Source organism: Pseudophryne corroboree, chromosome 2 (genome assembly GCF_028390025.1).
Source record: "Pseudophryne corroboree isolate aPseCor3 chromosome 2, aPseCor3.hap2, whole genome shotgun sequence".
Taxonomy (NCBI): domain Eukaryota; kingdom Metazoa; phylum Chordata; class Amphibia; order Anura; family Myobatrachidae; genus Pseudophryne; species Pseudophryne corroboree.
In genome coordinates, this window is record NC_086445.1 from 704,015,945 (window position 1) to 704,030,518 (window position 14,574).

General features: G+C 46.6%; 1 protein-coding gene across 3 annotated transcripts in view; it reads left to right on the top strand.

Annotated features, from left to right (window-relative positions):
- The window catches only part of LOC135045595 (complement decay-accelerating factor-like), a 449,130-nt gene that overhangs the window by 408,475 nt on the left and 26,081 nt on the right, over window positions 1–14,574 (top strand). For 2 of the 3 annotated variants that reach the window (XM_063955314.1, XM_063955312.1), the window contains 2 exons: window positions 4,862–4,937; window positions 7,221–7,306. In XM_063955314.1, coding sequence (XP_063811384.1) covers window positions 4,862–4,937; window positions 7,221–7,281 — 137 coding nt within the window. In that variant the 3' untranslated portion in view covers window positions 7,282–7,306. The remainder of the gene's footprint in view (window positions 1–4,861; window positions 4,938–7,220; window positions 7,307–14,574) is intronic. The other variant, XM_063955313.1, reaches the window with a different exon arrangement.

The window sequence follows — 14,574 nt, forward strand, 5'->3', positions numbered from 1 at the left end:
GGGCCTCATGGTATCAGCATTCGACATGGTGGAGTATGCTCAATTCCATTCTCGCCCCCTCCAGAGGCTGATTCTAGAAAAGTGGGACGGCCTGCCTCACCGGATCAGATCTCACATGATCTCATTGACTCCGGAGGTCAGTCTGTCGCTGCACTGGTGGCTCCAGGACCAACGATTGTGCAGGGGCCGTCCCTTCTGGATATCCGACTGGGTCCTGTTGACGACAGATGCCAGTCTAAGAGGTTGGGGAGCGGTACTGGAGCAACACTCCCTTTAGGGTCGGTGGACCAAGGAGGAATCTCTCCTCTCGATCAACATTCTGGAATTGCGGGCGGTCTTCAATGCGTTGAACCTGGCCCAGCATTTAATTCAGAACCGTCCTGTTCAAGTACAGTCGATCAACGCCACCACAGTGGCTTACATAAATCATCAAGGCGGCACTTGAAGCCGGTTGGCAATGAAGGAAGTCTCACGGATTCTACATTGGGCGGAACGCCATCTACGGGCCATATCGGCAATATTCATTCCGGGAGTCCTGAATTGGGAACCGGACTTTCTCAGTCGTCAGGATGTACACGCCGGAGAATGGGGCCTCCATCCAGAAGTGTTTCAACTCCTAGTGGAAACGTGGGGCCTTCCAGACGTAGATCTGATGGCGTCTCGACACAATCGCAAGGTTCCGGTCTTCGGAGCAAGGACAAGGGATCCTCAAGCAGCATTTGTGGATGCGCTGGCGGTGCCGTGGAGGTTTTGGCTGCCGTACGTGTTCCCTCCGGTGTCACTCCTGCCCAGGGTAATTCGGAAGTTCAAGCAAGAAAGAGGAATTCTGCTTCTCATAGGTCCGGCGTGGCCAAGACGGCACTTGTTCTCAGACCTGCAGGGCCTATCGTCAGAGCGTCCAATTCTACTTCCACAACACCCAGACCTCCTCGTTCAGGGCCCCTGTGTCTACCAGGACCTAGCCCGGCTGTCTTTGACGGCGTGGCTCTTGAAGCTTCCGTCTTAAGGGCTAAAGGGTTTTCTGAGGCGGTCATTCAAACTATGTTGCGGGCCCGGAAACCGGCTTCTGCTCGGATTTACTATAGGGTCTGGCATTCTTACTTTGTTTGGTGCGCATCTAACAGTTATGACGCTTCCAAGTTTAGTATAGCCAAGTTGTTGGACTTTCTTCAGCAGGGCCTGGACTTAGGCCTGCGTCTGGCCTCCCTCAAGGTTCAAATATCTGCCTTGTTGGTGTGGTTTCAGAGAAAGATTGCGACCTTACCTGATGTGCATACCTTCACTCAGGGTGTGTTGCGTATCTAACCTCCCTTTGTCCCGCCTGTGGCTCCTTGGGACTTGTCGGTGGTTTTGGAGGCGCTACAAGAGTCTCCATTTGAACCTCTTGGTTCAGCTGATCTTAAGTGGCTTTCCCTTAAGGTGGTGTTTCTGCGGGCTATTGCTTCAGCTAGAAGAGTGTCAGATTTGGGTGCCTTGTCTTGTAGTTCCCCATATCTGATATTTCACCGTGACCGGGCGCTTCTTAGGACTCGTCCCGGTTATTTGCCTAAGGTGGTTTCTTCGTTCCACCTTAATCAGGAGATTGTAGTACCGGCCTTTGTCTCTCCTGATCTGTTTCCCAAAGAGCGGTCTTTGGCTGTGGTACGGGCTCTCCGTATCTATGTGAAGAGAACTGCTTTTGTTAGGAAATCTGATTCTCTCTTTATTCTGTTTGGGTTTCACAAACGGGGCTGGTCTGCTCACAAGCAACCTTTGGCCAGATGGATTAGAATGGTGATTGCACATGCTTATGTAAGGGCTGGTCTGTCAGCTCCTGCTCACATTACGGCCCATTCTACTCGGTCTGTTGGACCTTCTTGGGTCGTCCTGCCGTGGTGCGACCCTTGAACAATTGTGCAAGGCGGCTACGTGGTCCTCAGTGAACACGTTCATAAGGTTCTATGTCTTCGATACTGCCGCTTCCCAGGATGCTTCCTTTGGACGCCGGGTTCTTGTGCCCGCTACAGTGCGTCCCCTCCCATAAGGAACTGCTTTAGGACATCCCCAATGTCTATCCTTGTGGAGCCCAGTGTACCCCGCAGCAGAAAACAAGATTTATGGTAAGAACTTACCTTTGTTAAATCTCTTTCTGCGAGGTACACTGGGCTCCACAAGGCGCCCACCATGACGCACTTAGCTTCTTTGGGTTGGTATGGCATTAGCTTCTGACACTTCTCCTGTCGTGAGAGTGTGATGTATGTGGCTACTAACCGTTGTCGTCTCTTTTCCTGCTACTGCATTGGGCTGGTTAACTAAAAACTGAGCTTCTGTGCAGGGAGGCGGGGTTATAGAGGAGGCGGCGCTATGCATTCTGGGAACAGTCAAAGCTTTTGAGCTTCAGCTAGAAGAGTGTCAGATTTGGGTGCCTTGTCTTGTAGTTCCCCATATCTGATATTTCACCGTGACCGGGCGCTTCTTAGGACTCGTCCCGGTTATTTGCCTAAGGTGGTTTCTTCGTTCCACCTTAATCAGGAGATTGTAGTACCGGCCTTTGTCTCTCCTGATCTGTTTCCCAAAGAGCGGTCTTTGGCTGTGGTACGGGCTCTCCATATCTATGTGAAGAGAACTGCTTTTGTTAGGAAATCTGATTCTCTCTTTATTCTGTTTGGGTTTCACAAACGGGGCTGGTCTGCTCACAAGCAACCTTTGGCCAGATGGATTAGAATGGTGATTGCACATGCTTATGTAAGGGCTGGTCTGTCAGCTCCTGCTCACATTACGGCCCATTCTACTCGGTCTGTTGGACCTTCTTGGGTCGTCCTGCCGTGGTGCGACCCTTGAACAATTGTGCAAGGCGGCTACGTGGTCCTCAGTGAACACGTTCATAAGGTTCTATGTCTTCGATACTGCCGCTTCCCAGGATGCTTCCTTTGGACGCCGGGTTCTTGTGCCCGCTACAGTGCGTCCCCTCCCATAAGGAACTGCTTTAGGACATCCCCAATGTCTATCCTTGTGGAGCCCAGTGTACCCCGCAGCAGAAAACAAGATTTATGGTAAGAACTTACCTTTGTTAAATCTCTTTCTGCGAGGTACACTGGGCTCCACAAGGCGCCCACCATGACGCACTTAGCTTCTTTGGGTTGGTATGGCATTAGCTTCTGACACTTCTCCTGTCGTGAGAGTGTGATGTATGTGGCTACTAACCGTTGTCGTCTCTTTTCCTGCTACTGCATTGGGCTGGTTAACTAAAAACTGAGCTTCTGTGCAGGGAGGCGGGGTTATAGAGGAGGCGGCGCTATGCATTCTGGGAACAGTCAAAGCTTTTGAGCCTGTTGGTGCCTCGGATCAAGATCCTACTCTACACCCCAATGTCTATCCTTGTGGAGCCCAGTGTACCTCGCAGAAAGAGATTTAACAAAGGTAAGTTCTTACCATAAATCTCGTTTTTCCATAACTTAAAACACCTTTCCAAAGATATACTTAATTACATTTACAATTACACCAGTCTTTTTCCACACTGTCCTAGGTATTTTGCTCCTTACTGAGGGCCCGATTCAGACATGATCACTGTTGTGCGAATTCGCAAGCCATCCGATTATTGATCGACTGCGCACGAGGCCATACAGCGAAAAAATACAGCAACTTTTTTGATCGCTAGCCGTATGCAGGTTGATTAACAGGAATCCTGCGTTTGGGGGTGGTAACTGCCCGTTTTCTGGGAATGTCAATAAAAATGCAGGCGTGCCTAAGCGTTTTCAGGGAGGGTGTGTGACGTCAGCTCTGGCCCCGATCAGACTGTTTCTATCGCAATGTAGGAGTAGGTCCTGGGCTACGAACAGACTGGAAAAAAATTTGTTGGTGAGTTGCGAACAGATTTGCAGCGGACTGTCAAGTGCCGAGATTTTTGCTAAGGCATATGCAGACTTGCATGTGGAGGGTTTTCACTCTGGGCGGGGGCTATCTGATCGCAGACCTCTGCAAATTCGCAGAGGAGCGATCAGGTCTGAATAAACCTCTTAGTACTGCTCTTTTCAATTACTGTTGCAGAAAATGGACAGTGGTTGTGGGCCTGATTCAGAGATGGGTGCAAAGCCGATGTTCCACGCACCTTAGTGATTATTGGCAGACAGCACGTGTCGCGATCGCATTGTGCATGCATCAAGGTGCCACTGTGATCCTGCATGAAATGAGGATTTCATTGCAACGTGATTGACAGGAAGTGACCGTTTGGAGGTGTTAATTGGGGAGTGACAGCAAAAATACAGGCGTGTCATGAACGGTTTTTGGGACGTGTATCTAGCATCATCTGCAAGCCCTAACGTACAAAAACATGGCATCTCTCTGTAGCTTCTGCAGGGTCCAGTCTGCTTATCCATAGATCTACCCTTAAGCCCAATGTTCCTTGTTCTTGTGTATAGGCTGCGTCTGTGTATGCAATTGCAAATTATATTGCAATGGCTTCGGTGGGTGTCACTTTTAATCCGTGGAAAGGGGGGGGGGGGCAGCTTCACTTGCTGATATCAGCAGTTGCAAAGTTGTGAAATCACACTTGAAATTGCACTTGCGTCCATGTCTGAGTCAGGCCCAATGTCAACGTGTATGAGGTCATCACCAGACAGCTGAAGTCGTTTTTCTTTTTGTCTTCATGGCTTTCTGAATTTGAGGGATAATTGTTTTCTTGATAACAATAACTGTAAATGTTTCATACAAATTAAGAGAATAATTATTCAGTTACTTATATAATTTACAGTATTTGACGCAGAATGTGTGTTCCGATAAGAGAGGCTGGAATGTATAGATCAGACACGTAACATCGTATAAAGGCCTAATAATATAGTAGCTGGTTATTAATAACATATTCTTTTTTCTTTTTTTATTTAAGGCACAGTCTGTGTATTTATTGTTCTACTACTTGTTGTACTTGTGATTTGCTGCTGTAAGAAAATGACAAAAAGCGGGTGAGGACAATTTTTCCACATTTTCTTTTTATTTAAATATCTATTTTCTTTTAAACTTTCTAGAGATTACAGTTCAGCTCTTTTTTCTATCTTCAATTTCTTCCATTCTATGTTTAGAATTACTTGTTTTTGCTTGGTCTCTCTTTTATATTTATCATATGTTCTTTTAACCCCTTCGGTGGTATGTCCAGAAAGCTTCCGGGGTAGCCAGCATTGACAGCGCTGGCACCCCCGAAAGATTTCCGTGCATACTACCTGATGATTCCCTGGAAACATTAGTGCAGTGTGCATGGCGCCCGGGAATCAGCATACACCATTATGGAGTTAAGCCCGCCCCCAGGACTCCTATTGGCTGGGGAGCGGGCTTAGCTCAGCGCTTGGGCTGGTGATGTCCGTGGGCGATCGCCAAGCGATAACCTCGCCCTGCCCCGTCACTCGCCGCCCCTACACCTTCCCCACCACTCCCACGCCAATTTAAAAGAAAAACCTATGGTGTGTTTTTAAATTGAAAACTCACCACTGAAGGGGTTAAAGAAGAATGAAATATTTAAGCTAATAGAATTTCACAGGAGTGGCATCTATAACATTATTTTCCTTTAGTCTGGAGGTACCAGAAAAGTTAAGATCCGTTTTTGGATGAATCCAGTACCTGTGGCCCGTAAATGGAAACTATGTAAAATGTACAAGCTATTATTTGTTTATGTTTTGTTACCATTTTGAGGGGACAATCCAATTATGGAAAATCATTATTCTAAGGCATTGGTTCCCAAACTGTGTGCCTAGGCACCCTGGGATGCAGTGGATTTGTGGTCCAAGACCATATCAAATTATTTATGGTCAAAGTGATAGGGAAGACCAGTGCTAGTGGCTGAGAAATCATAAAACATGATGACAATCAGTAGCACAACTGTACACCGCCACATTACTGAGCCTAAGGATGACAGGTAGGCACAATTTACTTCATTTAAAAAAAATTTTTAAAGTTAACAATACATTTTTTTTATCCTTATGGTGCCATGAAAAAACTGCTGACACCGTAGGGCGCTGTGATTCAGGAAAGTTTTGGAACCACTGTTCTAAGGTATTAATGTCGGGACACAGTACAGAACTTCTGGTACATTCCTCTTAATGAATAATTATGCACTTACATGGTGTAATATGGCCAATAAATACATGTCACTTTTCAGGTAAATTTCTCTAAGGAGTTTTAGAACTAGCAGATGAGAGGAAAAAGTGAAAACTTACTTTACATACATTTTTCTGTACCCCAAAAAAGCTGAAAAGACTTTCGTGAAAAAAGCTTTCTATTAGCTGTTAAAAAAAAGTGCAAAAATCAGCCATTTGACACCTTTTGAAACCCTCCAGTACTTTCCTGTTGGCCACTAACAGTCTTCTTTATGGCCCTGCTATCTCAGAGCCTAGTTGAGAGTTTTGTGCAGTAGAGGGGCTGCACTGTAGACTGCAGGGTGCCTGTCTGGAGTGTATAAAGGATGCTCCAGCGGCACTGCAGCAGTGATCCTGTTTGGCAGAAGCAAGGGCCGTGGGAGAGTGAGAGTGCTGTCCAGAGAGCCCTGCACTCTGTGTGGAAGCACTGGTCGCACACCCCTAGTCATGGCCCTGCATTCAAAAGCTAATAATAAATACCCCAATGATGTCCCTGAGATTATAACCTCATATCATTTGAATGATGACAGTAAAGTCCTTTCTTTCAAATATTTCACCTGTGCTAACTGTGGAGAAGATCCAATAATTTTCCTTGTTCTGTCATAACAGTGGAGATTTAATTATGTTTTTGCTACCTTAACACACAGAGGTACAAGCAAAAAATGTTGAACAACTGTAACTTCCTATGTGTGCACCTGTGTATTATGCGACCATGGCGCTTAATTTAATCTCTCTTTAGGAACTCTTCTGAGAATTTATAGTAACTTGAAATGTTAGCAGAAGATAATTGGCTAATTGTACTGGACCCATTTTATTGCTTGATCTTTATGGCTATTACATTTTTATTCCTCCAAAACCCGACTAAGGGGGTATTCAATTATTGCCGTTTTTTTGACCCGTCAAAAAACAGCACTTTTCCCCTGTATTTAGGTCGGCCAGTCGAAAAAAAGGCACATAATTGAATACCCCCCTAATTCTGTTTAAATTAATCATCATGTTATCATGTTTTCTCTTCTCGTTTATCTTACATAAATCTCCTTAAAAGAGAGGAAATTTACATGTATTGTTTTGTGTTGGTGGGGATTTATGCAATTGTAGCTTTGTTTCTTCTTTATCCAGTGAATATTATTGTGACTATAAAAAGGACAAGTGTATGAAGACCGTAGAGCACGCACTGTGAAATAATAAAAATAAATAAAAATAAGGTATATCTATGCTTACACATGTGTAACCTTGTAATGCTGTTCAGGAGTTTCTTTGAAAGCATCAGTGTTTACTTATATTGTTTAAATTGCTGTGCTGCATACTAACATCAATGTGCAAAAACATCTGTGCTTACTAAAAAAAATTATATTTGTTTATTTTCTGTTGCTGGCTGGATAGGTGAACTAGACCTAGCAATGCATATTTTAAGGCACAATATGGAGACACACAAATTACAAAAAAAAAATCTATAGTTAACAGTGGCAAATGCAGAATTTCTGGAAGCGGGGCTTCCAAATGTTTGGTTTTAGTGTGATTGTCGCCAGCCCAAGGATGCATAATTAGCATGTAGCAAGATATAGTCTGCCACAGTGCAGTTTATTAAATACAGTACTTCAGACATCTGCTGACCCAATGATCACGGTAAACCACTTATCCAGATTCTCTCTCTGGTGCGATGATTGACCACTCAGATCCACAGACACATGTACAGCAGACTTGGTAGGAAAATCTGCTGCCACTGGGCACATGCAGCAGCTTTAATCTGCATTTCATACTGCATGTAGTGGCCACTATCTTAGGCAGGGGTGGGCAATTATTTCAGCTGGGGGGCCGCTTAACACTTCCAGTGAATATTCGAGGGCCGCACACAAAATATCTTGTATATACAATACCGATCGGGTCTGAACTGTGCATGCGTATGCACCGCAATGCACAGGTGCGTCGGTCCGCAGCGCCGGGCAGCAACGGGATGGTGCGAACAAAGCGATCGCACGGGCAATCGCAAGGTGATTGACAGGCAGAGGGTGTTTGTGGGTGGCAACTGATCGTTTTAGAGGAGTGTCCGGAAAAAACGCTGGAGGGACCAGGCATTTGGAGGGAGGGTTTCTGATGTCAGCTCAGGCTCCGATCATCGCACTGGAAGAGTAAGTCCTGGGCTGTTCAGAGACTGCACAAACTTCTGTTTGTGCAGCTCTCTGCACTTGTGATCACACACCTGCACAGCGATTTCCCCTTCCCCCTGTAGGTGGTGACGAACTGATCGCAGCAGTGCAAAAATCGCCTGCTAGCGATCAGGTCTGAATTAGGCCCATAGTTATGTATAGAACTATAAAAACATAGTATATATAACTATAATAACACACACCACAATATACAGTACGTTGCATATATAGTTTTTTTACAGCCAAAATACAAATGTCTAAAAAAAAAACATTAATCCAGTAATAAAAAAAAAAAACAATGCTGAAAACAAACAAACAGCATCCTGTGTAATGCTGAAATTCACCGCTCCTGTCTCTGTCCCTGGGCACAGTTACTAGCTCCTCCCCTCCCCCGGACCCATATAGCAGTCTCTAATCCCCTTCCCACCCCCTCCCCTAAACCCATAGAGCAGTCTCTACCCCCCTCCCCTGGACCCATATAACAGCTTTTAAAGTTATGCACAGATCCTTACCTTTTTTTCAGTGGCAGATCTGCTGCCCGCTGCCAGATCCCCGCTGCCAGATCCCCGCTGCTTGCTGCCAGATCCCCGCTGCCAGATCCTCATTTCCTGCTGACAGATGATCCGCGCTGCCCGCTGTGCTGCACGGAGTCACTGCTGCTGCCCGCTGTCCACTCCTGCTGTGGCTCCGCCCCCGTGCCGCCCCGCGCACGACGTCACAGAGGAAATCCCGGTCAGGTGACCCTGTGACGTGACCGGCATTTCCTCAGCGGCGCCGCTTCTGGGAGCTGTGTAGCGCAATGACAAGCGGCTCAGCCAATCGGGCCGCTTGTCATTGCTCACTGGTGGGGGACTTCGGGCCAGGCAAGATCGGTCCACGGGCCGCATCCGGCCCGCGGTCCACATGTTGCCCACCCCTAATCTAAGGTGTGGGAGGTGGGTTTCCGGGCAATTGGACACCCCCCACCAGTGTTTGTCTATGATTAAAATAATAAACATCCAAGTCAACATTCAAAGTAATATCCAAGTCAACACACAGTTTGAATAAAACATGAAGTATTTTAATGTAAACTATAAAAAATATGCAGTAAGCCAAATGGAACGGCATAGAAGTGTTGGTTTGTGTTTGATTTAAAAAGCAACTGGCAGTGGTTTAGATTAGATTTAAACAACAAATATTGTGGCATGTGTAATTACTATATTTTTTTTGTGTAAAGGACAAATTTCTAATAGTTAGCAACTGTGTATAAAAAGGCCTGTTCACCTATGTGCATTCTGCATTTAGGAATGGGAAGAGTTGCTTGTACTTTAGATCTTAATTTGTAGGCTAAGAGATATGAGAAGGTGTAATCTGGCAACACAGTGAATTACAGCACCATACACAAAATGTCCGTATGTGAAAGAGTTGGGTCATTTTAGAGCAGTGTAAAGTTGACAATGGTGCTTGAGAGATGGCGATAAGACAAAAGATAGCATATGTATCACTTGTGCAAATAAACTGTATCTGTTGTTAATTTACTTTTTACTACGTCTCCCTTATTGCAAACAGTTACTGTTATTTCATCTAAAAAACAACTGGATTAGATCTGACCAATAAATCCTACATTTGTCCTGTAAGAATTTTTGTAAACGTGTCCATACTGGTCCCAGACCAATACTACCTAATGTAGATATATTAATAAAAGCATTGTCAGTAGTAGATGTAAAATTCCTCAACTTTCCAGAACATATCCTTTATTTCCAAAATGTGTTATATACATGTTCCACTGTAGCATTTTTTAAAATAGTGATACCAAGAATTTCAATGGACCCCCAACTATGGGGCTGAATGCACAGCAGCGATCAGGTCTGAACTGCGAATGCGCGCCGACGCATGGCAGACAGGCAATGGCTGGCGTAGCCCTGCGATCGCCTTTGCCTGATTGACAGGCAAAGGCGGTCGCTGGGCGGACCAACGACGTTTAGCAGCCGCTTAGGGGAGCTGCCCGGGCAACGTAGGTGTGCCTGGACCGTTGGGGGGGGGCGGGCTGCGGCGGGTGCGTGACATCACACGCAGCCGCTGCGACCCGGGCAGCGACGAGTAGCTCCCTGCCAGTGCGCAGGCGCTGTGCTGGCTGGGAGCTGCGCTTGGCAGGTAGTTACTCCTGAAGTACAAAAGCATCGCCGCTCTGCGATGCTTTTGTACTTGTGCGACGGGGCAGGGACTGACATGCGGGGCGGGCTAGCCATGTGCTGGGCGTCTCCTGCATGTTAGTGTGACTGGTCGTAGTAGTTGTGCTAAATTTAGCACATCTACGATCAGGTCTGAATTAGCCCCTATATTTCTAGCTCAGTATGATAGGAGTATTCAGTAGATTGAGTTTATTAATTCATTTTTCACATCCACTTCATATGAAAACAAAAACTGTCATCAATAAATTTACAATAAAAGCATATACAGGGGTTGGTAGGACAAGAAAAATTTAATCTGAGATTCTTCCAAACACCAGAATCTATAATGTATGGGCCCATTAACTATACAGCATACTTAAGACAGACTGTGGATGAGTTTTAATAGAGACTCAGTCCCCAAACCAGCGTCTCAATCCCCTCCCATTTGTCCGCAAAAGCGATCTCTGGCCCATATCCTGCAATCTTACTCTGACGCTGACGGGTCAGACATGGAGGAGGGTGAGGTGGATTTGGAGGGGGGGATGCTACTCTGTCACAGGGAATAGAGGCTCTTATAGCGGCTATCAGAGATGTTCTGCAAATTCCTGATAAGGTGCCGGAGGAGTGTGAGGAATCTTATTTGAATGTAAAAAAGAAATCCTCAGTCACTTTTTCTGCGTCAAAGGAATTGAATACCCTGTTTGAAGAACCGTGGGTTAATCCTGATAAGAAATTTCAAATCCCTACAAGGTTGCTCTTTTTCTTTTCCTCTGGAGGATAGGAAAAAATGGGAAAATCCACCGATAGTGGACGCATCAGACTCTAGGCTGTCACAAAAAATTGTATTGCCTGTCCCTGGTGCAGCCTCCCTAAAAGACACTGCGGCTGGGGTGGCCCAGAGATCCACTATTGCATGTGCATGGATCACAAAAGCCATTGCTACATGGTCAGGTAACCTAATTGAGGGGTTAGATTCCTTGTCTGGGGGGGATGTTGTTTTACTCCTGCAGCATATACAAGACTCTGCAAACTTTATGGTGGAAGCCATAAAAGAGATTGGTTTGCTTAATGCACGCACCACAGCTATGGCAGTGTCAGCATGCAGGGGCTTGTGGCTACGCCAGTAGACTGCTAATGCGGACTCCAGGAAAGGCGAGGGAGGCCTACCATTCACAGAAGAGGCATTGTTTGGAGACGAACTAAACAAATGGATCTCCAAAGCTACTGCGGGTAAGTCTACATACCTTCCTTCTGCAGCTCCCCCAGCCAGGAAAGCTTATTCAGCTTCAAATTTACAGTCCTTTCGGATGGCCAAGTTTAAGGGCAAATCCAGAGGTGCTTCTACGGCCTCCAGAGACGCAAGAGGTAAACCAAGCAAACCAGCAACTGCAGGTGCTCAGGAACAGAGCTCAGGCTCTGCTTCCTCAAAGCCTTCAGCATGACGGTGGACTGCGACGCCTGGAGGACTGTCAGGTGGGAGCCCGACTAAAATTCTTCAGTCACATCTGGTCAAGTTCGTGCCGGGATCCCTGGGTCATAGATCTTATTTCCTGGGCTACAGACTGGAGTTCCAAGAGCTCCCACCTTACAGATTCTTCAGATCAGTCTTACCAGCTTCACAAAAGGCAAGTATAACTTTACAGCATGCCATCCAAAAACTGTTACAGACTCAAGTCATTGTTCCAGTTCCACCTCATCTGCACAACATGGGGTACTATTCCAGCTTGTTTGTAGTACCGAAACCGGACGGTTTGGTACGACCGATTCTGAACCTGAAGTCCTTGAATCCGTCATTAAGAGTGTTCAAGTTCAAGATGGAGTCTCTGAGAGTGGTGATCTCATGTCTGGAGGAAGGGGAATTCCTAGTGTCTCTGGATATCAAGGATGTGTATCCTCACATCCCCATCTGGCCGCCTCATCAGACTTATCTATGGTTTGCACTGCAGGACTGTCACTACCAGTTCCAGGCCCTGACAGTTGGTCTCTCCACAGCACCGATGATATTCACCAAAGTGATGGCAGAGATGATGTTTATACTCCGCAAACAGGAAGTGAATATAATTCCGTACCTGGACGATCTTCTGATAAAGGCGCCGTCCAGGGAGAGGTCGCTGGACAGCATTGGTCTCTCAACCAAACTTCTCCAGGATCACGGGTGGATTCCGATCCTTCCAAAATCTCATCTAGAGCCAACACTGCGGCTCCCATTCCTGGGAATGATTCTGGACACGGAATCGCAGAAAGTGTTCTTTCTGTTGGAAAAGGCATTGGTCATCCAATCGATGGTTCGGGATGTCCTGAAGCCAACCCGGATATCGGTGCATCTCTGCATTTGCCTTCTGGGGAAAATGGTGGCCTCTAACAAGGCGCTTCAATACGGAAGGTTTCACGCAAGACCCTTAGAGCTCGATCTGTTGGACAAAAGGTCCGGATCGCATCTTCACATGCACCAGAGGATCCTCTGTCGCTGAAAGCCAGGATCTCCCTTCTGTGGTGGCTACAGATTTCTCTCCTCGTCGAGGGTCGGCGTTTCGGAATTCAGGACTGGATCCTGTTAACCACAGACGCAAGCCTCAGAGGTTGGGGAGCAGTCACCCAGGGGGTGCAGTTTCAAGGAAGATGATCAAGTCAGGAAGTCATCCTTCCAATCAACATTCTGGAACTCAGGGCCGTATACAGCGCTCTTCAGCAGGCCTCATATCTTCTTCACGATCGGGCCATTCAGGTCCAGTCCGACAATGTGACGGCAGTGACGTACATAAACCGACAGGGTGGAACGAAAAGCAGAGCAGCGATGTCAGAGGTGTCAAGAATTCTCCTCTGTGCAGAAAAAAATGCTGTGGCATTGTCAGCGGTCTTCATTCCGGGAGTAGACAACTGGGAAGCAGACTTCCTCAGCAGACATGACCTCCACCCGGGAAAGTGGGGCCTTCACCCAGAAGTGTTCAGGCGCTTGACACGTCGTTAGGGATATCTACAAATCGACATGATGGCTTCTCATCTCAACAAGAAGCTCAAGTGGTATTGTACCAGGTCGAGAGACCCACAGGCAGTGGCAGTAGATGCTCTGATGACTCCATGGGTCTATCAAATGGTGTACGTGTTTCCCCCACTTCCTCTGATCCCAAGAATTCTAAAAATAATAAAAAGGGAAAAGGTTCAAGCAATACTCGTTGCTCCGGACTGACCAAGACGGGCCTGGTACGCGGACCTTCTGGAGATGCTCCTCGAAGATCCTTGGCCACTACCTTTTCATGAGGATCTTTTGCAACAGGGCCTGTTCATCTATCAGGACTTACCGTGGCTACGTTTGATGGCATGGAGGTTGAACAGCTGATTCTGGCCAGAAGAGGGATCCCTAACAAAGTTATCCCGACTATGATCTAAGCCAGTAAGGGGGTAACGTCTAAACATTACCACCGTATTTGGAAGAAATACGTCTCTTGGTGTGAGAGCAGAAATTATTCTGCGTTGGAATTTCATCTGGGACAATTCCTGCTTTTTCTGCAGGCAGGTGTGGATGTGGGCCTATGCCTGGGCTCCATCAAAGTCCAGATTTCGGCCTTGTCCATTTTTTCAGAAACAATTGGCTTCTCTCCCTGAGGTCCAGACGTTCTTGAAAGGTGTTCTGCGCATCCAGCTTCCCTTTGTGCCTCCCACAGCACCTTGGGATCTCAATTTGGTGTTGCAGTTCCTCCAGTCGGACTGGTTTGAACTGTTACAGGAGGTGGACGTGAAATGTCTTACATGGAAGACCGTCACACTGTTGGCCTTGGCTTCAGCAAGACGTGTGTTGGAGCTGGGGGCTTTGTCTCACAAGAGTCCCTATTTAATTTTCCATGAGGACAGAGCTGAACTCAGAACTCTTCAGCAATTTCTTCCTAAAGTGGGGTCGGTGTTTCACATCAACCAACCTATTGTGGTTCTGGTTATTACCGACACTTCGGCTACTTCAAAGTCTCTGAATGATGTGAGGACTTTGAATGTATACGTAAAGAGGACAGCTCGTCACAGAAAATCTGACTCGCTTTTCGTTCTCTATGATCCCAATGAAACTGGGTGTCCTGCTTCGAAGCAGACAATTGAACGCTGGATCAGGCTCACTATTCAGCATGCTTATTCCACGGCAGGTTTGCCTGTTCCAAAATCTGTACAGGCTCACTCTACTTGGTCGGT